This window comes from Pyricularia grisea (assembly GCF_004355905.1).
Source record: "Pyricularia grisea strain NI907 chromosome Unknown Pyricularia_grisea_NI907_Scaffold_7, whole genome shotgun sequence".
Taxonomy (NCBI): Eukaryota; Fungi; Ascomycota; class Sordariomycetes; order Magnaporthales; family Pyriculariaceae; genus Pyricularia; species Pyricularia grisea.
The window spans coordinates 754,027-777,886 of NW_022156720.1; the positions used below are offsets into that span (position 1 = coordinate 754,027).

Here is a 23,860-nt window from a genome sequence, read left to right on the forward strand (position 1 = left end):
ATCGGCACATTACCCAGGCACAAATTCAGCTCCCCACAAGATCAACCCCAGCTTTCAACTCCACAATGTCATGCCATCTACAACAAGGGTGATGCGGAGGTGGAGGCATCAAGTTGAATATTTAATATCAGCCTCTCCTTGATGTGTTGACACCGGCGTCTCGTCAGTCTCAGTTGTCAGTCTCGTGCAACTCATTATGGAAAAATCCAAAGATATCGAAACACTCCCCATTGAGGGTACCATCAGTCATCATGACAAGGTCCCTGTCACTCAAGAGCAGGAGCTCACCTTGCGAGAGGTTTTCAAAAATCACAAGATCATCGTATGGTGGTGCTTCTACTGGGCCATGTGTGCTGTCGGATGGTATGTTGTCGTCGTCCAAGTTCTCTGTTGCCAGAGTATGGCATATACTGACTCATCACAGGGGCTTCGATGCACAGATCAACGGCGCCATGATCGCTGTCGACTCCTTCCGTCGCGATTTTGGTTACCTCACCTCCGAAGGTGAGGCCATCCTACCCGCCGAATGGCAAGCCGCTTTCAACATTATCGCCTCGGTCGGTCAGATATTTGGTGGCTTCCTCTGCAGTTGGGCCGCCGATCGGATCGGTCGTCGCTATTCTCTCATCTGCGGTCTGGTAATCTGCTCCGGTGGAATCGCAGGAGAGATTGCTTCCAACACTCGACCAGCCTTCCTTGTCTCCAAGCTCGTCCTAGGCTTCGGTCTCGGCTTCTACCTTACACTAGCCCCTTTGGCATGCAGCGAGATTGCACCCGTCGCCTTGAGAGGTATTGCAACGGCCGGAGTAAACCTCGGCATTGCCATTGGTCAGCTGCTTTCAAACGCTGTAGTCAAGGCTTTTGGAGAGAGACCTGATGCATGGGCATATAAAGGGGGCTTTGCCACACAGCTATTCTTTGTCTTGTTCTTGGTCGTCTTTCTCCCTTTCCTGCCCGAGTCGCCTTGGTACCTTGTCCGAACTGGGAAAAAGGAACAAGCCATCAAGACTATCAAGAAACTCTATGGAAAAGATTACGACGCTGAGAGACAAATAATCGCCATGGAGGCTACCATCGCCGAAGAAACTGCCACCATTAGTGAACAACGTTTGATCGACTGCTTCCGCGGCACCAACCTCCTACGGACGGGCATTTCTACCGGCGTTTTCCTCTGCCAACACCTCGTCGGCATCATTTTCGTCCTTGGATACTCAACCTACTTCTTCAAATTGGTTGGCGTCCAGCAATCCTTCGATCTGGGCGTCGGTGTCACAGCTTGTGGTGTCTTGGGTAACATCTGCTCTTGGTTCGTTGTCGAGCGCTTCGGTCGCCGTCTCATCTTTGTCGGTGGAATGGCCGCTCTGACCGGCCTGCTCTTCCTCATTGGAATCATGGACGTGGTCCCGACCGCTGCGGCAGGCTGGGTCATGGCCTCTTCTACGGTCGTTTACGCGTTTGTTTATTTCATGACCATTGGCGCCATGGCATTTGCCATCTTGGGAGAAGCTTCCAGCACCAGTCTCCGAGCCAAGACCATCTCTCTGGCCACAGCCACTCAGGCCATCTGTGGTATTGTGTTTAATTTTGCTATCCCCTACATGGTCAATCCGGATGAGGGTAACATGGGAGGCAAGGTTGGTTTCGTTTTTGGTGGTCTAGCTTTGATGGGTACGGTTGGAAGTTGGGTATGGGTTCCAGAGCTCAAGGGCAAAACTTTTGATGAGATTGATAGGTTGTTTGCAGCCAAGGTTCCGCCTAGGAAGATGGGCAAGTCATTGTAGGTATGTTGGCGATGGGTGATGCGACTGTCAAATAGTACAAATGCACGATGGAATATGATATTATTGTGTGAATATCCTCGTCCCGAGGAATTTTTCAGAGGATAGAATTTCGGTGCGGTTTATGGTAATTTTCAACCCTTCGATGGCAGGAGGCATGTGTGTGGTGGGTCCAGTAGCTAATGTGCACGCTTCGAATTGAGCAAACGAATGGCCTTTTGCAGGTATCATGGCTGGCTTTCCGGTTGAAAATCAAACGCTTCACTGGCATGTACCCAAGAAGTCAGAAGATGCGTCTGGAATCGAGAAGCCTTTGCTCTGGTCCCTCGTGGCAAACGGGCGACACTCCAGGTCTGGTAATCGATTATATCAGAGTGACCTTTCAAACAGTCGACTCCTACGCGAGTCCAATCGAACATGGACGCAAAAATCCAAGTTGTCCAGCTAAGTAGTGTTATTTGCATACCTAGCTGCATATTTACTCACGTACCTAATTGAACACTTACAGTTTCCGGTGCATACCTTGTATCTCCACCATTTGAGTTTCAATGGCTTAAGGTACCAGGTGCGGACAGATTGGGGCAAGTATGACTGCTATATAACAGAATTGACTGCTCGATAAGGGGTGCCATTATCGTTAGATCCACTTTGCTGTAAATACTAGATTGCCTCCCTTTTTCTTTTGATCAAGCTTCGAGCCTACTATTTTATCCAAAGCAACACTATAATAACTCATGCCTTTTCGTCAAGCTGTGGGATATATGTCAAATTGACCCTCATGTGCCTCCATGGTCTTTCCAATACTATATCCTTAATACTTATACATTGATAAGCTAGAGAGAGTTGAACTGCAGTTCCTTCTTATCGTTGGCAGCCTATCAGCCTAGGGACTAAATACCCTACCCACGAAATGGTATGTCACGGAAAGTGGGAGGGCCGTAACGAGTAACACGTGGAGCATTAACAGCAATTTCATGAGTCGGGATAAGCAATCTCTCCTTCCTAACCACGGCATTGTCCGCGTGTTTGGATTGGCGCGACCCTGGTTGTCCAGTTCAGCTTCAACTTTGCTGGATTGAGTTTACCGACAATAGACAGGAAATAAACTATCAGGACACAAAAGAATTGGTTACGCCCATTATTCTCATATTCAAGTGGCCCACCAAAACCTTTCTCTGCGCTAAATGATAGCATCAAAACTCGCGCTGGATACTGCGGCAACTACATGCCGGTCACGCATTTGTGGCCGAGTAGGCTAAAGTGGAGGAAAAGGTGGAGGACGGGAGTGAAAATGGGAATAAAGACAGTGAGAGTAGTAAGATACCTTGATCAATGATGTGTGACCCGAAACAATTGCAGTATAAAATACTCCTGGCTCATCCAGCTGTGTTAAATCTTTAACCGGATGACTCGGCTGATCTTGCTACAATACATCGCGAAATCAGTAAATACTTGGCCATGGCATAGCTTTCATACCCAGTCAAAACAAGCATTGTGTGGAAAAAATCACGTGCCTTACATCACAGCAACTAGAACAAGAGGCGATGGCAAATGCCGAGAGTCGCAGCCGCCGGTCCTTATTAAGGAGGGACATTTAGAGCGGCTACCTTATTGGACAATAAATGCTGCGGGGGAGGGGGAGGATCCTATTTCCCGCAAAACAACTGGGGACAAGCTTCAACCTAACAAATAGGGTTAGATCTAAAGCAGCACCCCGACGTCTCCTCCCGACGCCCACAAAGCGAGACGTTTTTCCCCAACGGCTTTTGCTAGTCGCAGTTGATTCCTTGGCCAAATTCGGCCAAAAATGCAACTCCCGACCTGGCTTAAATATTTACCGCATGATTTATTGAGGCAGTAAGGCCGCGAACATGGCAAAGGGGGCATTCCGCTTTGTGGGGAAGTGCTGGGGAAAGCCCCGCCTGCTCCCCGGCTAAGCAATCAAACTTAGTGTTTTTGTTTTTCTGATTTTCACAACAACTGCCAGGTAGAGGAGTCATGGACCTCAAGCCGGTGGGATCCATTGTCGGGCCGAGCTGTCAGGGCACAGAATAAAGGTCGCTTCCTTTTCGCACATCCGGGGTATTTTTCCTTTACAGTCCTCTTTTCTGACACCTGCTTTTCAAGAGTTCTTCAAAAATGGATGAAAAGGTCAGCAAAGATGTCGGGGTCGAGCACGGCAACAGCTCCGAGGATCGAATCCAGACGGCGGCAATCATGAATGACGAGTTGTTGCGACAGGCCGCCGCCCGAGGACAGCTTGCGACCGACGCTTATGGCAACCCAATCATACAGTTTGACCCCAAGGCTGTCAGGAAGCTGCGAATGAAGATGGACTTGTACTTGGTGCCGACTGTTGCGCTGCTGTACCTGTTCTGCTTCATTGATCGCGCAAACATTGGTAAGTAGCTCGTGGTCGACACCTGCTGTCACTGACAAAAAGAAAAAAAAAATGCTAACCTGCTCAGGTAACGCGCGTATTGCGGGTTTGGAAAAGGATCTAGGCCTCACCGGAAACGACTACAACATTATCCTTTCCGTCTTTTACATCTCCTACATCCTCTTCGAGATCCCAGCAACGGTGCTGTGCAAGTGGATGGGACCAGGCTGGTTCCTGCCCGCAACATCGCTTCTCTTCGGGATTGCTTCCATCGCCACTGCGTTTGTACACGACCGAGCAGCCATTTGCGGTGTCCGCTTCCTCCTCGGCATCTTCGAGGCCGGAATGCTTCCCGGTATTGCATACTATCTGTCACGTTGGTACCAGCGCGCCGAGCTCGCGTTCCGATTGTCGCTATACATGGTCATGGCCCCTCTGGCTGGTGCATTCGGTGGACTCTTGGCCAGCGCCATCCTGACGCTTGACAGTTTCGCTGGTGTGCATAGCTGGAGGATGATCTTTGCCATCGAGGGCATCGTCACCATCATCGTGTCTGTCATCGCCTTCTTCACCCTCACAGACCGACCCGAGACGGCACGCTGGATGACCGAAGATGAGAAGATACTGTGCGAGGCGCGAGTCAAGTCTGAGCGCGTCGGCCAGACTGAAGTTCTGGACAAGATTGATAAGAAGAAGTTGATGCGCGGTATGACGAACCCAGTGGCGCTCCAGATCGCCTTCATCTTCCTGTGCGACAATGTGACCGTCCAGGGTCTCGCCTTCTTCTTGCCCACCATTGTGTCGACAATTTACCCTACTCTTTCCACCGTGCAGAAGCAGCTCTACAGCGTGCCGCCGTATATCGTCGGTGCCTTTTTCACGGTCGCCTTTCCCAGTCTGAGTTGGTACCTCGATCGCAGGCAGGTACTGATCGCCCTGAGCGCTCCCATGGTAATGACTGGCTATATAATGTTCTTGGCGAGCAAGGTTGCGACGGTTCGGTACGCGGCAACTTTCTTGATTGCTAGCTCGGCTATGGTTTTGGGCCCAATGTCGAACGCCCACATTAGTGCCAACGTCGTCAGTGATACCGCAAGGAGCAGTGCCATCGGTCTCAACGTAAGTCATCATTAACTCCCACCCTACCTTGACCTGACAGATACTAACTCGTTAATAGGTCATGTTTGGCAACGTCGGTGGCCTCATCTCCACCTGGAGCTTCCTACCCTGGGACTCACCCGACTACAAGATTGGTAACGGTCTCAACCTTGCCACTTCGTCCATGATGCTTGTCGTCTCCACGGCTGCTCTGTTCTGGATGAAATGGGATAACAAGCGACGCGAAAAGCTTGATGTTGACAAGGAGCTGGCTGGACTGAGCCAGCAAGAAATTGAGGATCTCGACTGGAAGCACCCCAGCTTTAGGTGGCGTCTTTGAGCGAATTGTTCGGGGTTATATATGTCTTGGGTTGGATACTACAGTATTGGATATGGCATGATTCTTTGTATATGGTACGATTCCTGCATTCATTCGCATTCAGTTAGACTGTCCATACGTACGATAGTTGCAGATAAGACAAGGCTGTCGATAAGCTCACTGGTCCGTCTTTGCCAAGCCTCCAAGTGATAACCCCGCTATAATTATCTTACTGCGGACGGACATCTCGGCAAACATGCGAGGCAAGCAACCGACTTGGCGACGCGTCGACCATACTTTATACTGGGTCAATGCCGACCATGTGATGGCGGCGAATGCAAGGGGACAAAAACTTAATGAGCTTTGCCGTACCGCGCACATACAAGGTGCCATTCACCTGAAGCAAACCGATGTCACCCCTCGGCAAAAAAACCCGTCGAATGGGTGGCACTTCGACCCTTGGACGTCTGTGCGACCGGCCGGACGATAAAAGCCGACTACAGTCAAACGAGCGTGACGACTGTGCCGCATTTCCATCTCACTTGTACTAGCGCAGCGTGGCCATTAATTGGTCCCCGCCTGAAATTCAATAAGCGCGAGTCATTTGCTTGCGAATGTGAACGGTTTGGCGGCCAAGGACCAATAAGATGGCCGAATTGATGCATTGGGCATGCGAGACCCACTAACGTTGTCGCTCTCGGTAGCTGCCGAATTGGGACGGGGGTCTTGGTATCTTCTTGGGCGGTGGATTGGTTCCGGTTGCGCTAAAGCAATGGTTCCTAATCTCCTTGCGCAAAGCGAGTTGTGCAAGCGATGTGAGCGAAAGCAGCCCGCGAGCGAAAGCAACAGCCCGGGGAGGGTTGCGGGCTCGGGCGGGCGAGCATACAAAATGGAAACCCTCCCGGCGTCCATTGTTGGGTTTCCCTTGTTGCTTGCTCAGCGCCGGTAGTTACCCTCAGCTCCAGTCTCTACCTGCTCCTTTGTTGCTCTGATCTTCAAGTCATCACCGACACAATGGTGAACACACGTACTCTATTCTCTCTATCCCTCCTCGCCTCCGCCACCCTTGCAAATGTCCTGGGTGGCGAGGAGCAGTGTGACTGCCCACTCGAAAAGCGGGTGGTGCGTTACATTGTTGTCGAGATGCCCGACCAAGAAGCTCCTGTAGAGGAGCTGCCAGAAGAGGTTGTTCGCGGCGGCGTCGAAACTCCCGTCAACACTACTACGACTTTCCCGCCGTGCAAGGCCCCTGACGTCGACACCTCAGACAAGAAGAACATCATCCCGGCACCCCAGGTCACCCTGTTCTACGGCGATGACGGCAGCAAGCCCACTTCTCCCCCGTTCGCCAACAGCACTACCGGTCACAACACGACGGTACCTGCGCCTCAGGGGTCTATCAACATGACCTTGACAACCAACAACTCCTTCGTCGCTCTCGAGTACATTGACTCCATCACCAAGGTCAAGTGTTCCAAGGACCTCCTTACCGTCAAGTTCTCAGACATGGAGGCTTTTGACATCGCCGCCAAGAACTGGGAGTCGCTTGAATCTGGCCTGATCATTGTCACCAACGGCCAGGGCAACTGCAATGACGAGTTTGAACGTGGCTTCTTCAAGGTCGATGATGTCAAGCCCAATCAGGATGACCTGTCTATCACCTGCACGGCCTCCTCCCAGAAGATTGAGCAGGTCGCCGACACTTGCGAGATGACATTCTCGTCGCTGCCTGCCGCCACCCTTCGCAAGCGCATCAACCTCAACCCCAGCACCTCACTCTCATTCAATAGCGCCCTTCCCGGAAACACGACTCTGCTGGACTTGGAACCGTACCTCGAGATCACTGCCGATCAAGCCTCTTTCGACTCTACTGTTACGTTCTCCGGCAAGCTCAACTACGACTTTTGGAGCTTCAAGCTCAAGGAACTTTACTTCGATCTCGATGCCAACTTCAAGGCCGATGTCGCACTATCGGCCAGCGTTCAAGCTGCCTATGCGCAAAACTTTGAGTATTCTCCTGATGATCTCGAGTACACCCTCATCAACGTCCCTGGTGTTGTCGCCCTTGGCCCCGGTGTCGCATTCGGGATCGGCGTCAATCTTTCCACATCTGGTGCTGTGGATGTCCACACCGCGCTCGGTGTAGCCATGCCCAGTGGAAATGTCCACATCGACTTAGTCAACAAGGACCGAGGCACCACCGCCACTGGGTGGGACCCCAAGTATACTGCTGCCGCCAACATCTCACAAAAGGCCGAGGTCGACGCCGACGTCTACGCCTCCTTGACCGTGTCATTGGCCATTAAGGTTCTGGGTGGATTAGTCGATCTCTCTACCGGACTGACGGCTCAACCCCGCATCAACAACCGCTTCACGCTCGACGGGAACCAACAGCTGAGCGTTGGTGGATCCGCCACTACCAAGCCTGTCGGCAGTGTCCTGCAGCCTGTTTCCGGCCAGGCCGGATGCGGGCAGGGCGTCGGCATCAAGTCTGACTTTTTATTCAAGCTGAAGGGTTTCATCACCAAGTACTGGTCGCAAGACCTCTATGGCGTGGAGGTTCCCATCGTCAACCAGTGCTACAACTTCACTCAGCAGTAAATGCTGTGAGCACACCACCTTACATCTACATGTACATGTCCTAGTTTTATTTTTTAATTTAATTTGTAATATACCACCCCGCATGATCTGTTTCTGTGGACCAAATCCGTACTTACTCCGATGATGTGTCTTATGCTTCCAATAATGGACCTTTGCCGTCGCATTTGATTCTTTAATGTTTCCCTTGCACACTGGGCTACCCCTGCCGCTGCTCGTACTATCACGTACTGAATTGCAGTCATAGTGGAACACGAATGGCCGGCCCAGCCGATCGATCTGCGGTGGGTCAGTAGTGTACATTTATAGATGCAACCTACGCGGAAAGTCTAACGGAAGTGGTAAGGATTTTTGAAATGAGCAAGTTGAAGCAGGTTGACGCAATCCGGGATTGATCAGATACGACGGCAAGCCATATTGAACCTTGATCTATGTTTCGATGACTCTCCATTCTCTCGGTTATCTGGCGAGTTGTTTGTCGCTCTGACAGAATGCTGATCTGTGATTTCTTGATGGATTTGTGGAGAAACACTCGATAGATTAAAGTAAAACGACCTCAATTGCAACCGTTCCATACTTTTCTTTTCGGCCTATTTCCACTGTCTGACTATCTTGTTTCCCTTTTATTTTATTTTTTTCATTATTCGTACATCGCGTCTTCTTGCCCAAACCAAGTATCAAAACTATGCATTCCAGGTCGTCAAGTGACCATCGGCCATGAGCTCCAGCCTAGTACTAGTTGGTATGGGCCCAACGACAGATCCTTCCGCCATGCCTGCATCAGGTTCGGCAGTTTACTGCGGGGTGCAGCCATCTGCAGGAGCGTTTGCCGTGTCTCCGTCTCCAGGTCCCACTCCCACTGGTCCTGCGGCGTCGGCGGCATCGGCTTGTCGGTGGGACTGGGCCCGGGGTGCTCGCGTGTACGTCTTCCTGAATCTCCCCCTGAAGCCCGAGTCAAAGTCATGGAGAAACTTGGACACAACCTCGTCCGATGGGATGGACTTGCTGGTCACCTTCACATCGACCGTGATCCACGCTTCGGGGCCTGCTTTTTCCAAGACGCGACAACGTCGCAAGAGGGGAAACTAATCGAGATACGCGAGCCACTTTTCTCCACATTCCTCACCAAGTCAGCCTGTTGATGTTGCTGCTCCGGCTTCTTCCCATCCATCGTCTGATTGCTTTGTTGCGGCAGACCCATGCTCTGTTGTTCGGTAGCTGATCCGATCGCGGTCTTTCGAAGAGAATCGAATAATGCTTGGCGCTCCTGCTGAATCCACTTCACAAGCTCGCGATTTCTTTCTTCCTTGTTTTTGATCGACACCCGCTTTGCTTACCCCCTCCGCTCCATTCGCAGCTGGTCTTCCTTCTCCCTATTCTCCTTCAACAGCCGATCCTCCTCGTCCCACTGCTTCTTCAGCTCCTGCTCTTTCTTCTTGTACCACGCCTCCTGCAGCCGGTGTCGCATGTGATGCTTCCGCTGCAGATGGAGCAGTTTTATTCATGTCGTCTTGGTTGGCAGGGGCAGGGTTGTACCACCTCCCGACCAGGCTGGCCAGTCCGTCCTGGAGACCCTGATACGAATCCTGCAACGGCAGAAGGAGACTTGGCGGGATTACGGGCGGCGAGTGGCCGACTTGGCATGCCAAAATGGCATTACTTTTGTAAGCGGATGCCAGGTTGTATTGCCAGTGCGTCTGTCAGAACCGCTGCCAACCGGTGATCTTCCTCCAAGTTGCGCTCGTCTATGGAGAAGTTGCCACACTGCTCCCGAGTTTGCTGGGCAGATATATTGTTCAGGGCCAACGTGATTGCTGTATTTTTGTTCCGTGGTATATTTGTGTAGATGCCACATGGTAGCGTTGGGTGGGATGACTGTTAAACAGTGGATGGATGGGACAAATCAAACGGTGTGTTCCTGGACATCGAGGTATTTTTTGGTCACTTTCAGTTCCGTTTGAACGAGCCCATCAAACCTTCTGCCTGGCAAACGAAGTGGGTGAGATGAACCCCGACTCTCCCACAGTTCAGCCCGGCTTCTATCACCGCAGCCCAGATCCTCTTTTGAGATTATTCTGAGCAAGTCGAGGAGCTGCAACAGCGATTCTTGCAGTACTTGCCCCCTTTTGTCAAGCCCACAAGGCGTTGCCAGTCCACTCCCAAGAGATGCAGCAACAACACAACCAGCAAGTGCCTCAGGGCAGGTCCAAGAAAGTCGAGCCGCAGAGAAGAACGAGAACAAGGACACGGAGCAGCAACAGAACATCATGATTATCGTGAATGCGGCACATCATCCGGAGAGTCCCACGCCAGTCGGATCGTTCACTACGGCCGCTGACTCTACCAGCATGAACGCTTTTCAGTTGCCACTTGCCCCTTTGGCTCCGGGCATCACCCACGACCTGGAGTTCTTGGTGAAGATGAAGACCTGCCACCTATCGTCAACACATCCTCGCGCTTTGCTCGGAAGTTACTCAAGGGGACTACAAGAGTATGGATCGGGTGGTTGGGATATGGCAATGGAATTTTGAGGTAACCACATTGCCTGAGCTTATTGTCCCATGGTTGAATGGGCGGTAATACAATGGTGACAATACTGATATATACTTCAGTAAAAAATTCAGGAATGAACAACATTAGAATTTCCCACGGCTGCTAGATAATTGCTGAAAAGCACATGTCAACCCCAAATATGAGCAATATACTCGGAACTTACCTCCCGGCAGCTCCATTATCCCTTGGCCGTTATCTTCCCTTCATCACTCTCTTCTTGATCCCCTTTCTGTTGCAACTTGTGTCCCCTAGTGATTTACAAATTTTCATAATCCACCATGGATGCTAGCTCAGCAGCGTATCTTTATCTAAACGCCACGGAGGTCAGCGCACCTATGCAGAAGTTATGCTTCATGTAATGGCCAATAGCGGGCGTTGCCGCCACAATGGAGACATAGGTCCCAAGATTCCTCATATCCAACTCGTCGTCGGACGTGGCGTGCCGCTCGCAGCGTTGGCCTCAGTCGGGCTTCAGCAGCTACCACAGCCAGTAGATGAGGTCCATCCATGGTAGGGTGCATGTATCAAGCCGGATCCGCCATCACCGTCGATAAAGTAGTGGCCGGCCGTGTGTGATCCCCCGACGCCGTTGGGGGTAGTCACCTGACTGTCATCGATGAACAGCTTGATAGTGTTTGACAGCTTGCCGACCAAAATGTCAATCAGCGCTTGTGTGGTGTGGTCTCGTCGTAGGCAGCGTCGATTGTACGAATGTAGGCCCTCGGCAGCGCCTATCATGCCATCCATGGCTGGGCTGAGTCCAATGGTGAGTGGGAAGCTCGTGGCATTGGTGTCTCTCCTAAAAATTCAGGCGGTGTCTTTACCGTCCGAGACTATGACTGGAGACGTCCACATGGGTGGCTACGATTAACCTTGGATTTGTAGCCTTATGCTTGAATTTATAACCATAGCCCCAATTTATCAATTTAGCACTACTACGTAGCTTCATGTGGTAACACCTTCTTTCCTGCCACGTTTTCCTTACATTTTAGTCTAACTTGACAAACGAGACATAGCTTGAGGAAATAACAAACCAAAATTAGACCCATAACCCTAAATAAAACCCGAAGACTTGCTCGTCGTACATAAAGACACGGAATGGCCGCCTGCTATATTTATTTATGACTCGGGCATCGAACTCGTTCGTTATTTTCGGACTTAGTGTATAAAATCCCTCGTATTATCCCCGCAATACCCGCGATTGATTACTCAGGGGCATGTAAAAGCTATCCGACCGCCTGCTACGGTAAGCCCGTTAAGAAAAAGAGGTTCAAAGCGCGAACTGGTACAGAATAGGATTTTTATTCAAGTACCAGGGTTATGTAAGTACACCCAATGATCCATTATTAGTAATTATAGAGAGGCTCATTACATTCTGTATACTTGTACCTAATTTGCCGATGTATAAATAAGTGCGGGCAAATGACACATTAAACTAGGCAATCCCGGCAAAAGTCAAGCAAGTACCCCGGGTATTTATTTATATGTAACTTTGGGAGGAGCAGGAATTAAACAATTACAGGACCGATACAAAAGGGTGGTTATACCCTTCATTCCAAGCTTTTAGTTAACTTAAGTATTACCATCATCGACTGGCAAGACACCAAGCCTTTATGTACTCACACATTTTACTCCTTCGAACATCATCTTGCACTTGCTTTCTCGGCTTTAGAATACCTGCTACTAGTGCGCATCCCCGTTTTACACTTCACAAATTCTTGTCTACCCATTCTCTATCAAATCCATCATGGCGCCCCTATTCCTTCTAATCTCGCTATGCCTTACTCCATTCGTGGCTGCCGCACACACCGAAAGCTTTGTTCTCGTTCAAAATCTCGCCCGTCAAGCACGTGTTGATTTGGATCTAACTGGAAAACAATCTTATGCCATCTACGAAACCATCCCTGTTAAAGGTGTTGACAAAATTTTACCGTTCCACACCCGTAGGGGAGTGGTAAACGGTCGGGTCAGGTGCGATGAAAATGGAAATTGCGACTTCGTTGGAGCTCTATTTCAAATGGATACTGGGGGTAGCGTGGCTGGAATCGTGGGTGGCAAAACTTCTGCACGTGTTGAAACACCTTGGAAACTCCATCATGATTATGATCGTAAAACCAACACTTACGCAAATTTCGGGGAGCTGAATAAGTACGAATGGGCCGGTCCGACCAAGCGTTACACCGATCAACAGATATACGGTTTTGGTATGTACATTTTCTTTAGCACAACAGGCAATATTTTGATTGTTCATAATTCTGACGACAACAATTCCTTCCAATTAATCTAGCCGTAGCATGGTGTCGAAACCTTTTCCATCGAAGATACGATATGTTCATGAACAACGATCATCAGTTTGCCCGCGCTTTATACAACCAAATAAAGGAAAATAAGAATGCTATGTAAGTCACTTAGATACTGAACCGAGCGTTTGAAAGAGCCTGGCGGCCTCTAAATTAGGTTTAGACTAACGAGCACTCACCTCCGGCCATCCAGTACCCGATCTCAATCTGCACGATCTGCACAGCGGGAGCCTCATTGGCTACTAGCTAGCCACCAATACCACCCGAAGGCGAGGACATCGCCTAGCACGTCTCATGAGAATTGAAGGGCTTGTAAATACTATACAAATGGTTTGTTTTTGACGTAAACCGCCACACTTCACTAAAGGGACGTAGACTGTCCTGCCGCCCTAGGGGGCCGTTTTGTTGAATGAAGTCACCGTCACAGCCAAGGCTTGTGTGGCTGCAATGGAAAAAAAAAGGGGAAGAGTTGATTTATTATCGTTGGAAAACCATTTCCAGTACTATGGGGACGACTCACAGTCTGCTTGGCGTTATATTGGACCTTGTCATCAAGAAGCACTTTCAGTATTTAATAGTCACACTTATGATACACAATCTACGTTCGCATTGGTATTTGAAACCCGTGAAAATGTTTATTTCTGGACAGACAGCATGTAAATGTAGGGAGGCCAGTAGCAGGTTAATAGGTAGGTGAGTAGGTAGGTAGGTACCGGTGGGGAATAAGTCTTAGTGTCTCCGTCTGTATTGATACTGAGTCGGACTTGAAAGTGACTGCTGACTACTGAAAGTGGCCACTTGACAAGAATGCCCTATATATTCGAGGGTTGGGCTCCACAATATCCAAAAGAACAAACAAAAAGGTCACAGGCTACTCCCTATTGTAGGCACATCCCTCCCAAACCCCCCTCGTACGTCTACACCAAGTATCAATGCCAGGTTAGAAAGTGACCATTGACATATATAAACTGAGTCTTGTTGACAAGCAGCGCTGCAAAGCCGCCGTATCTGTCTGTGCCGCCGAGGCCCAGGTTTGTTCGACTAGCCCGGCTTCTTCATCAAGCATCTGACTGCATCAACTTATCCCTTGCGTTTTCCGAGGGACAATACCTTCAGGATATCGATGAGTGTCAAATCCGATGCTGCGGGGGATTGGAAGCGATAACATCAAAATAAGATTTACAACTTGCGATGAACGGCCGCATTCCTTAGGTGACAGTTCCTCTCGCCAGCGTGGGACAAAACAATGTTGAGGCTTTCCATCGCTTGCTCAGTGAGCAGGCTGAGCACGTCAAGGGGGTTCATCGAGGCATTGGTCTTAACCTGCAGTTAGGCCAAGAGATGTGACGTACTTGCCGCAATGACATTGATGCCATATCCTGGCCGTGACAGATCGCTGACCCTCGCTAACTTTACCGGAGGTCAAATTATGTGCGGTCGATTTTGGACCTCGCGTGTCACATTAGGCCTGGATGGGAAACTTGGTAGAACAAATGACCTGGACAGGGTGACATTTTCCGCAGGTGATCTGGTTTATTTGCACATTAACCCATCGAAGGAGCATCCAGTAAAGCCTGTCATGCAGCTCATTAAAACATTACATTTATCCTTCAACTGATGATTTAACTCGATTTATAACTAGTAGGTAGGGAGTTGGGAGTTGATAACATTCTCCCAGTACCCAAGTAACAAAGATGGAAGTTCATATATTCCGCACCGTCCAACCAGAGGCGTATGGTAAGATATTGTCTACTATCTGTGAGTCGTCCGCCTTGGGGACTTAATATATCTCGGTGGTGGTCTCTCTTTGTTCAATTTCGCGGCTTGTTCTGGCGTCATCTTAGATTGACCAGTTCTGAGCTGAAAATCTGCTTTAGGCAAGTCTGTTGTTTGCAGAAGCTTGCATTCGTTGTCGGTGTTGACCGTAATGGTCTGATGATGCTCAGGTCCGTAGGACACTATGAGAGGTGTACCGACTGGGTTCCACTGCGATGAGCTAAGCCAACCTTGATGGTCGAATAGTGAAACCATGCAATACAATTTGTCAATGCCTGCCACGAAGGCCAATGCGGGAATGTAGTCATGAAGCTGCATATTTTCTAATGTGTAGATTTATGTCGAGGGGTATAACTGTAAATAGCGTAGCTAATTAAAATCGGCGAGGAGTCGTGAATCAAGTTGAAAAAAAAAACAGAGCTGAGTGTAAGTAGTACACAGCACTAATCATAATTGAAGTTGCGACCAACGGGGTTATCAAAGATTTTTTTTTTTTTTTGGTTTTTCAAAAACCAATCGGGCAGGGATAGGTGCATGAAGCAGCATGATTTCGGTTCCCTAGGCACCTACTCAGGGATATATAATCCTGATTATAGTAACGGGTATCCCCGGATAAATATACGTTTGTCAGGAAAACCAATGCCGAATTATAAATCCAGGGTACCTGGGTCGCACGAACTAAAAAGCATAATTTGAGGGCCAACACAGTAAAAGCAAACCCATTTATATTATATTTAGCGCAGGGTAAAATATAACCCGCAATTAAGCCGATGTGTACAAAATAAATCAAATTTGACGTCTAGAGATAGTTTACAAGTTTATTCAAATATAATTGTCAAATTGGAGCTTTTCAATTGATCTCTTAATAAAAACTAGGCTCGAAAAAAAAAAATACCGACCAACTAAACTGTGGAAGACTATTAATTTTACACTCGGTCGAAACTTTAACTAAGCCCTGCCAAAGCCCGAAAAGGGGGAGGGGGGGTGGTGGCCCGGGCTGCCAAAAAAGCCCGCGGGCCACCCGACCAACCTGCTTGGGCCGGCGCGGGCCCCCATGAGCGGGTTTCGGCAGGCTTTTGTTTATTTTAAGCCTCGCTTGTAACATCTAGCTTGGAATTGGGATGGGAAGCTCGGTGGAACCAATAAAGGCTGGATAGGAGATTCTTTCTGCAGTTGATTTGATTTTTGAAATATGATGTTTATTCTTCAATGTCTTCAATCCGATCCCATCTTGGAGGACATAAGTCACGGTTCCAATTTCTGATCTCTTCTGGCGTTTCCATAGTAGTAAGACGAGTGATCGTGAAATCCCCCTTAGGTAACTGTGTTGATTTCAGAGGATTGCAATTGCCATCGGTTTTGACCTCAAAGGTAAGTTCCGGGGTGTAGGGAACTTCGAGAGGTACGCCGACTGCAGCCCACTCCGACATGCTTACCCACACTGAGTTTTCCCACAAGTTAATTGCGCAATACAACGATTTTTGGCCGCTAACTTGGAGGGACAGTGCGGCGATGGGAAGAAGGGTAAAAAGCTTCATATTTTCTAAATTGCAGGCTTATTTTGAGGGAATAAGTGCTATGAGGGTGAATCGTGGAAAGGTTTACGCTGAATGTCGAATAAAATAAAGCTTTTTCTTTTTTCTAAAAAAGAAAAAGAAAGAAAAGAAAAAGAAAAAAGAAACGTGTGTGAGTAGTAAGTGGTATTCGCGGACATTAAATCCACGGTTAACGGGATTGTTTTATAGTTTTTAGTATAAACAAATAATACCGCTCCAGGAATAGGTGCTAAGCAGCATGATTTTGGATAATAAGGGACCCAGGGATATTTGATCCGATTTATCGCAAACGGGTATTTCCGAATGCTAGGATAGGCAGCTTTAAATCATAAATGCAGGGTACCAGGTGCACAAATTAGTAAATATAATCGCAATATTAAAACGGGGACGTGCAAACTTATTTATACTATATACAGCGCATAATAAAATAGAGTTACAATTAAGCCCATTTTTTTATGTAGATGTGGATATATTTATCAGGCCGGAGCTTTGCCCTTTACATTTGGATAAAAGCTCGGCTAGACAATATATAAGGCCAAATAAAAAACCGATCGAAGACGATTATTATTACAGTCCGTCAACTTTTTGACGAATTGATCAAAGATTAGTATATAAAACTCAGGGGAGCTTATTAATATAAGAAGTTCAAACCTCCATATCCGGTGAATTATGGTAGGATTACCTCCCGACCTCCGACTTGGCACAGCGAAAGCATTCGCCGTTGGCCTGGAGGTGAAAATCGTGGGAAATTGGAGGGTAAAAGTTTGGTGGCTTCTACTTTTGGACAACATGTAATAAGCAACGAATTTAGGGCCGCTAAAATGGCCTTTGGACGAGGATAAAGGTTAGTTTTCTTAATTTAATTTCAAATTGCCTCCACTTGACACCGAGCTCCTCTAAATTTACACAAACTTATATTAAATTATATTAAGCGGAATTAAGTAGAAAAACCTGTAAAAAGACAGCAAGATGGCGCAAAGCTTCATCAGAAGAAAAAAATCATGAGCTCTTTGATGCAAGTATATTATTTGATTACTCGGGAAAACATTCAATTAGTTCTTATCCAAGCAGATCGCTAAACAATATCCCATTTAATATAAATTGTTCTATTATTGGCATACTACGCTACTTGCACTACTTTACTGGTTTAGTTGCTACATATCCAGGCTTTTTACAAATGCAGTATATTGCCGTTAATAATAAAATACAAGATAATCCAGGTATCGAAAATCCACGTATACAAGTGCATCAAATGCAAATAAAGCCATGTGATACGTTGCATCAATCATGACTTAGCTGCCGTGAGAGTACAATTCAGCGGTTGAAACCATCGAGTTTATTAGATTCACATTGCATTGTCAAAGCCTTTCATTTCTGACGTGCTGTTTTCAAGTTGTACCTTCTATTTATCTCACTCAACCTTCGATTTCTCCCTTGCAAATGATTCCGAAGCATATTGCCTTTCAAAGCTATTCTCCTTGGTGCCTGTGGCCTTTCGGTTAATGCCCTACCAACCAATGCTGGAAATTCCCATTGATCTTCCGTTCAACCCAATGGCAACGGTATTTGATTTATTCGAAGGGCGGATGACACGAGTACTACTGGCACCAATACTACGGGTGGTGGTGACTCTAAGTATCGTGGTCCAAAATGCATAAGCGTCTGCCTCTGCAAACATCGGTAGGTCCAGGACATATTATGTTCGAAAGATCTTGTAAATTACCAAAGTATACTACCCGAAAATAGTCATTGCCAAGTTCAAACGCTCTCTTGGCTCTTAAAGGCTATTTAGTCACCAAGTTTTGATTCATCGTAGTACGAACAAATGCCTCGCACGACAGGTTCACAGGATTGTACGAAGTAGCTGTATTGATAGCAAATGATGAACAATCTATCATCAAACAGTTTTTTTCTTTTCTTTTTTTTCGCGGGGATGCGGTGACATGGATCCGTCGTCGATTGTAGAAGCATATTAGACAAGTAAGAAAAACTGACATGGGACATTTGGAGCAAACTTCGTGTCTATTTTTGTCAATTATAAGCCACGAGTCACGTCTCTTATCGGCTCAAATAGAGATTGATGCATGATGAGGCTTGTGCAGGCGTGAGTGGTGCAGCGCAGCCTGTGCAGCCATGCTAGTGCTAGTGCGCGTTGCATTGTATGTTTGAGTCATCCTTTTCAGGGAGCTACTATACCCGTCGACCTTGCAGTCACTTTACGGGAACCCTCAAAGTCACAATTATTACGGATCATACGGCCCACGAGCCCGCCTACCCGTCAACAACTCGGCCTCTCCATCCTCCTTGACAAGGTAAATGTCCTCATGCCTAACGCCAAATCTGTTTTCGAGGTAAATGCCTGGCTCATTGGTAAATGTCATGCCAGGCTTTAGAATCGCTCCCGTGTTCCACTTGTTGAGGTAAGGCGGCTCATGAGCCTTGATACCGATGCCATGACCCAGGCGGTGTGTAAAAGCGTCGCCGTATCCTGCATCTTCGATGACGGTGCGAGCTGCAATGTCGACATCTGCGGCTGTGCCGTTGGCCTTGAAAGCATGGGCGGCCGCTGTCTGTGCTGCAAAGACTACATCCCAGACGTGGTTCTTTTCCGCGCGGAGGTTGTCGTTGACAGTGCGTCCTCGAGAGGTCCATCCTACTGCCTCTGCGGCCTTGGTTCGGAACGATGCGGACTTGGGCGGGTCGATGAAGAAGCTTCGGCAAATGTCAGAACTGTAGCCTAGGTAGTGGGCGCCAACGTCGATGACAATCATGGACTCGGGTGTGACCTTTTTCCATCCTGTGACGAAACCGCCGTGAGGGAGGGCACCGTGCTCTTCAAACAGCACAATGTTGAAAAATAGACTGAAGCCGATAGAGAGCAGAGAGGCATCGAGGATGTCGCGTACTTCGTCTTCGGTCAGACCAAGCTCGAGACAGGGCCGCATGGCACGTACGGCTTCGACGGTCCCAGTGTTGACAGCCCGTAGGAGGGAGACCTCGGCGGGACTCTTCAGCTGACGAACAAGATCGGCTTGTGGACCTAGAGCGACAGTCTCGAATCCAGCCGAGTCTAGACCGCGTACGATAAAGTCACGGATCTCCTCATCCATCATAAGTTTTGGTTTGGGTGTAGGTTTGCCTGTAGGAGTTTTGGAATCGTGGAAGAGGTGTGATTCCATCAGGGTCTTGTATGGGTTCCAATGCTCCTCCCAAATGACGATATCAAGCCTCTCGTCCCGTGACGGGATACCCAGCATGCGGACGCGACCTTCTTCAAAATGGGGTGCCAGGAAAGACGTCTTGGCGACAATCTCACCGGTTGGAGATGTCTGTGGGAGGATGAGCATGAGAAAAGGTCGTTCTTCGGGCTCCCATGGTTCCCAGTCCTGCTGGGAAATGTTTCCGTAATACCTAGGGGTGTCAGTATTGAACCTGCATGATGTCTGGGTATCAGGCAATCTTACTGGAAAGTATAGCCAGGCTCTAGCACAAAAGCGTCAACGCCATCGGCAACCAGTGCCTTGGCCAGCCTATCACGTCGCTCAATGAACTCATCGGACTTGATTGGTTGGACGTCAAGGAACGACGTGTTGCGATGAAGGTTCTTGATGGCACATTTCTGAACGCGTTCTAGCTTCCCTGTGGTTGTCGGCGACCACGTGCGAAGGGCACTAAGCACGAGCGCCGAGACGCAAACAGCGCCAAACCATGATTTCCAGGTGGGGGTACGTGGGTTGGGCGATTGCCGCAATGGAATGTGCAAAGATTTCTCCATCTGAATTGAGCTGAGATACTTCGAGGATGACCGTTGGATCGCATGTTGTGGCAAGAATCAAATCAACGTCGTCGGCAGAACAAAAGATCAAACCTTCGGCCGTGTCCGGAGGGACTCCGATAGTGGGGTTGGTTGATAAGCTGGGGATGTGCTGGGATAATGCCTGTAATGTAACATCAGTGGTTGATAGTGACAACAATTGAACGGAAGGAAAGAGGGAAAGCATTGGATTTGACAGAAAAAAGAAACAAAGGAAAATAAACAAGACAAACAAAAGATTTTGTGGTTTTCACATGGAACAAACGCTTTCAGGCGGTTATAGCGTCGCACGGCTGCACGGAGACAAATACTTGCATACCTATACCAGCAAAGCGTCCTACCAGCCTGTCGACCCAGTAAACGCGTGGCACCCTGCCATCAGTCTCCGCACCCAAGATTCAACTGATACACTCCTTGATTGGAGATTATAGCTCCGATATGGTCCGAAGCTGAATGATAGCCAGGGTTGTAAGCTCTCAAAAATGGCGTTGATTCCTTGTGTTGTTGGAAAGCGATCACTGACATTCTCACCAGCTCAGCCCGACCGAGATCTGAACATCAGGAATTGCTGGACACGACATCGTTCAAAATGGCAGATCCAAACTCACAAATTCAACTTGGCGCCAACCACGCCAATCATGATAAAACAAAGCAACCCTCCACCATGGAGCAACCCGACATCGAAACGGCAACAACGGAAAAAACATACTTTAGCAGGTTGTCCGTCTGGCTCATGATCCTCTTCTCTGGCCTGGCCATCGGATCAGATGGCTACAATGCAGCCGTCATTGGCAACGTCAACCTCATCCTCGCCATCCTCTACCCGTCCTCCCTGACCTCCGAGATCCGTCAGCGGCTTTCCAACGCCTTTCTCATCGGTATGATAATCGGCATGCTTCTTTTTGGTGTTGTTGCCGACCAACTCGGCCGCAAGACAGGCGCAGTCGCCACCACAATCCTCCTCGTCCTTGGTATCGCCATGAGTGCCGGCGCATCGGGCACTTCTGAGACGGGCATGTTCTGGATGCTCATCGTGGCGAGGGGAGTCGCGGGCGTCGGCGCAGGAGGAGAATACCCAGTCGCAGGAGCGGGAGCAGCCGAAGCGACTGATGAATCCGCCGCGCACCGTAAACACCGCGGCTTCATGTTTGCCATGTTGGCTGACCTCTCTGCATCGTTGGGTTACGTCTGGGCGGGTCTGGTGCCACTTCTACTGCTGCTCATTGTGGGCGAGCAGGCGACGGAAAAGTACGTCGTGGTATGGCGCGTCTCATTTGCGCTCGGCGCTCTCCCTCCCCTCGTCATCTTTTGGTTCAGAGTCCGCATGGCAGTGTCGACGGCGTACCGACGCAGCGCGATGAGAAAACAACGCACCCCATACCTCCTCGCATTAAAGCGGTACTGGCGGCCACTTCTAGGCTGCTCGGGCACCTGGTTCTTGTACAACTGGATTAGCATCCCGTTTGGAATCTTTAGCTCCACCATCATCTCCCGGGTCAACGTTGGGGATAGCCTAATCAAGAATCTCGGCTGGGGTGTCGTTATCAACTGCTTCTACATCCCGGGACCGTTCCTGGGTGGTTACCTTTCTGACAAGATCGGACGGCGTCGAACGATGGCGTTGGGGTTCGCATTGCAAGCCATCTTGGGTTTTGTACTAGGTGGCGCGATCGGGCCTATCCAAGACGTCTTTCCTCTGTTTGTGGTCATGTATGGAGTGTTCCTTACGTTGGGCGAGGTCGGACCTGGAAGCACAGTGGTCATCACGTCGACAGAATGCTTCCCTACGTCGATCAGAGGTCAGATGATGGGGATGGTTGCAGCGTGGAGCAAGGTTGGAGCCGCTCTTGGGACGCAGGTATTTACTGCTATTCTCAATGCTTATACTGACGACTCAGCCAAGGGAGACCAGGTTGCATTCTTAATAGGGTCAGGGTTTGCCGTGTTGGGTGCTGCAGTGGCATTATTTGTCATTCCAGAGGTGTCGCGGAATTTGGATGATGATGACAGAGGGTGGAAGAAGTATCTGGATGATAACGGATGGGAAGCTACGTGGGGTGATTCTACTACTCAGGATCCTGCTGGTTTGGTACTTGGGACGGCGAGATCTTAGTCTAGTTATCCTAGGACTGACCTTTGACACTTTTCTAGGGTTTGCCGGTTAATTTGTGACATGAGCGTCGAAATTTGAGACTCTACCCCAGATATAATTCGAACAGACCTGGGAATGCTCAGTCCAGAATCATCGAGAAGCATTAATTATTGCAGCTGCGGCCTGAGGATTTACTGCTCTCGTCTCCTAATATGTAAGGAGGCAGTAATGACACGAGTTGCAATTCCAGCCTTCAAGGCAGCGCAAGTAATATTGAAAGATATAATGAACAGCTTCTACAACCCTCGGCCCATCTAGCCTTCTCGGTCTTGTCCACCACATATTAGTCAACAATCAACTTCAATGAGTCATCATCTGCCATTATCTGCCATCAACTTTGAAATGCAATAGTAGTGGGAGGCCAACACCCACTTCCTGCTATAAGGGTTAAGCGATAGGTGGTGATATAGGGGAAGGCCGAGTTATCTATCTTGGAAAGATATTCATTCCAAGTTATAAGCAGCTGTAAAATTGACTGACAGGTCAAGCCTGTTTACGTCATTAAATATTTCCTGGCATACTCTGTTCTAACACTACGCACGGATCTTTGTTAATATTATATTCTTCGCTTACCATTTAAACGTTGACAGGGCAGCAGAGCCTTACTTATTAATCGTGCCGACTCTAAGGCGGATCTTTCAATGGAAATACTCAATCCAAGTTGTGAAGCGACTATGGAATGTGTGGTTGTCTTTTAAACATGAAAGTCAGTGCAAATTCCACCATTACGACTAAACTCATGCGCCTCTGCTACAGCTCCCTTGCCATCCAAGACAGATTAACATGCAGACGTGCCTCCCGTTATATCTCTTACTGAGCTTGCTCACGCCAGGCTAAACAAAAACAAAGTGCCGGAAACGCGCCCTTTGTTTTTCTTTGCTGAAAGGCGAGGCTACTAATGACTCTCCTCAAACCGTCTTGCCCATGGGTCGTCCAGGCGCGTACTAATAAAAGCATCTCTATTGGCTTGAGTGGGAGAACCAGTATTTGACATCATTTACGATTACAAACTTGGCGTTGGGATAAATAATAGCTATGTTGTCGCGCACGCCGATAGAAAGGAGGTACAACACCTCTAATCTAACACGTTTCGTAGCTTCTACCAAGCAATTGGCAAAATGAAAGAGCAAAGTTTTCTGCACGGTATAATTTGACCGTTTGTTTCGTTCCCACACAGTTCATCATCCAATTGAACAGGATCCTATTCGGGCTTGCATTTCCCATCCACTTTCCCTCGTGCCTTACAAGCCTATTTGGGACAGTTAGTGGCAGTTTACATTTTTTTGTTTAGTTTGTGTAATAAGAGTCTTACTTCTACCCATTTCGACAGGTCAAAACCCGACATAATACAAAAACGTCTAACATTTTCGGGGTTGATATCATTTACATCGTAGAATTGTGACTCGAGCATACGACACGCCCGGCCGGTCTCGTAATTATCGTGTTTACCCTCATTGATGTCGTGTTTACCCTTACTGATGCACCTGCCATGTTTGTTAGCGCTGACTGAAGCATAACAAATACAAGTAAAACATA

The 23,860-nt window shown here is 48.5% G+C and overlaps 8 protein-coding genes across 8 annotated transcripts; 5 read left to right on the plus strand and 3 right to left on the minus strand.

Moving 5' to 3' along the window:
* The first annotated feature begins 168 nt into the window (after positions 1–168).
* Positions 169–1,829, plus strand: PgNI_09252 (uncharacterized protein). The gene is made up of 2 exons (XM_031129239.1): positions 169–363; positions 425–1,829. The coding sequence occupies exons 1-2, from the start codon at positions 197–199 to the stop codon at positions 1,779–1,781; spliced, it is 1,524 nt and encodes a 507-aa protein (XP_030978270.1). The 5' UTR covers positions 169–196; the 3' UTR covers positions 1,782–1,829.
* Positions 1,830–2,936: 1,107 nt separating this feature from the next.
* PgNI_09253 (uncharacterized protein) lies at positions 2,937–5,751 on the plus strand. Its single transcript, XM_031129240.1, has 3 exons — positions 2,937–4,179; positions 4,247–5,277; positions 5,336–5,751. Exons 1-3 carry the CDS (start codon positions 3,918–3,920, stop codon positions 5,594–5,596), a joined length of 1,554 nt encoding a protein of 517 aa, XP_030978269.1. The 5' UTR covers positions 2,937–3,917; the 3' UTR covers positions 5,597–5,751.
* Positions 5,752–6,464: 713 nt separating this feature from the next.
* PgNI_09254 (uncharacterized protein) lies at positions 6,465–8,176 on the plus strand (the record flags this gene model as incomplete). Its single annotated transcript, XM_031129241.1, is given in 2 exon segments — positions 6,465–6,520; positions 6,535–8,176. 2 exon segments carry the CDS (start codon positions 6,465–6,467, stop codon positions 8,174–8,176), a joined length of 1,698 nt encoding a protein of 565 aa, XP_030978265.1.
* Positions 8,177–8,967: 791 nt separating this feature from the next.
* PgNI_09255 (uncharacterized protein) lies at positions 8,968–9,641 on the minus strand (the record flags this gene model as incomplete). The annotated part of the gene is made up of 3 exons (XM_031129242.1): positions 8,968–9,258; positions 9,300–9,471; positions 9,511–9,641. 3 exons carry the CDS (start codon positions 9,639–9,641, stop codon positions 8,968–8,970), a joined length of 594 nt encoding a protein of 197 aa, XP_030978264.1.
* Positions 9,642–11,197: 1,556 nt separating this feature from the next.
* PgNI_09256 (uncharacterized protein) lies at positions 11,198–11,473 on the minus strand (the record flags this gene model as incomplete). The annotated part of the gene is made up of 1 exon (XM_031129243.1): positions 11,198–11,473. One exon carries the CDS (start codon positions 11,471–11,473, stop codon positions 11,198–11,200), a length of 276 nt encoding a protein of 91 aa, XP_030977516.1.
* A 1,000-nt stretch (positions 11,474–12,473) lies between these two features.
* PgNI_09257 (uncharacterized protein) lies at positions 12,474–13,129 on the plus strand (the record flags this gene model as incomplete). Its single annotated transcript, XM_031129244.1, has 2 exons — positions 12,474–12,930; positions 13,014–13,129. The coding sequence occupies 2 exons, from the start codon at positions 12,474–12,476 to the stop codon at positions 13,127–13,129; spliced, it is 573 nt and encodes a 190-aa protein (XP_030978266.1).
* Positions 13,130–18,300: 5,171 nt separating this feature from the next.
* On the minus strand, positions 18,301–20,133 carry PgNI_09258 (uncharacterized protein; the record flags this gene model as incomplete). Its single annotated transcript, XM_031129245.1, has 2 exons — positions 18,301–19,769; positions 19,823–20,133. The coding sequence occupies 2 exons, from the start codon at positions 20,131–20,133 to the stop codon at positions 18,602–18,604; spliced, it is 1,479 nt and encodes a 492-aa protein (XP_030978272.1). The 3' UTR covers positions 18,301–18,601.
* Positions 20,134–20,836: 703 nt separating this feature from the next.
* On the plus strand, positions 20,837–22,285 carry PgNI_09259 (uncharacterized protein; the record flags this gene model as incomplete). Its single annotated transcript, XM_031129246.1, has 1 exon — positions 20,837–22,285. The coding sequence occupies one exon, from the start codon at positions 20,837–20,839 to the stop codon at positions 22,283–22,285; it is 1,449 nt and encodes a 482-aa protein (XP_030978271.1).
* Between the last annotated feature and the right edge of the window lie 1,575 nt (positions 22,286–23,860).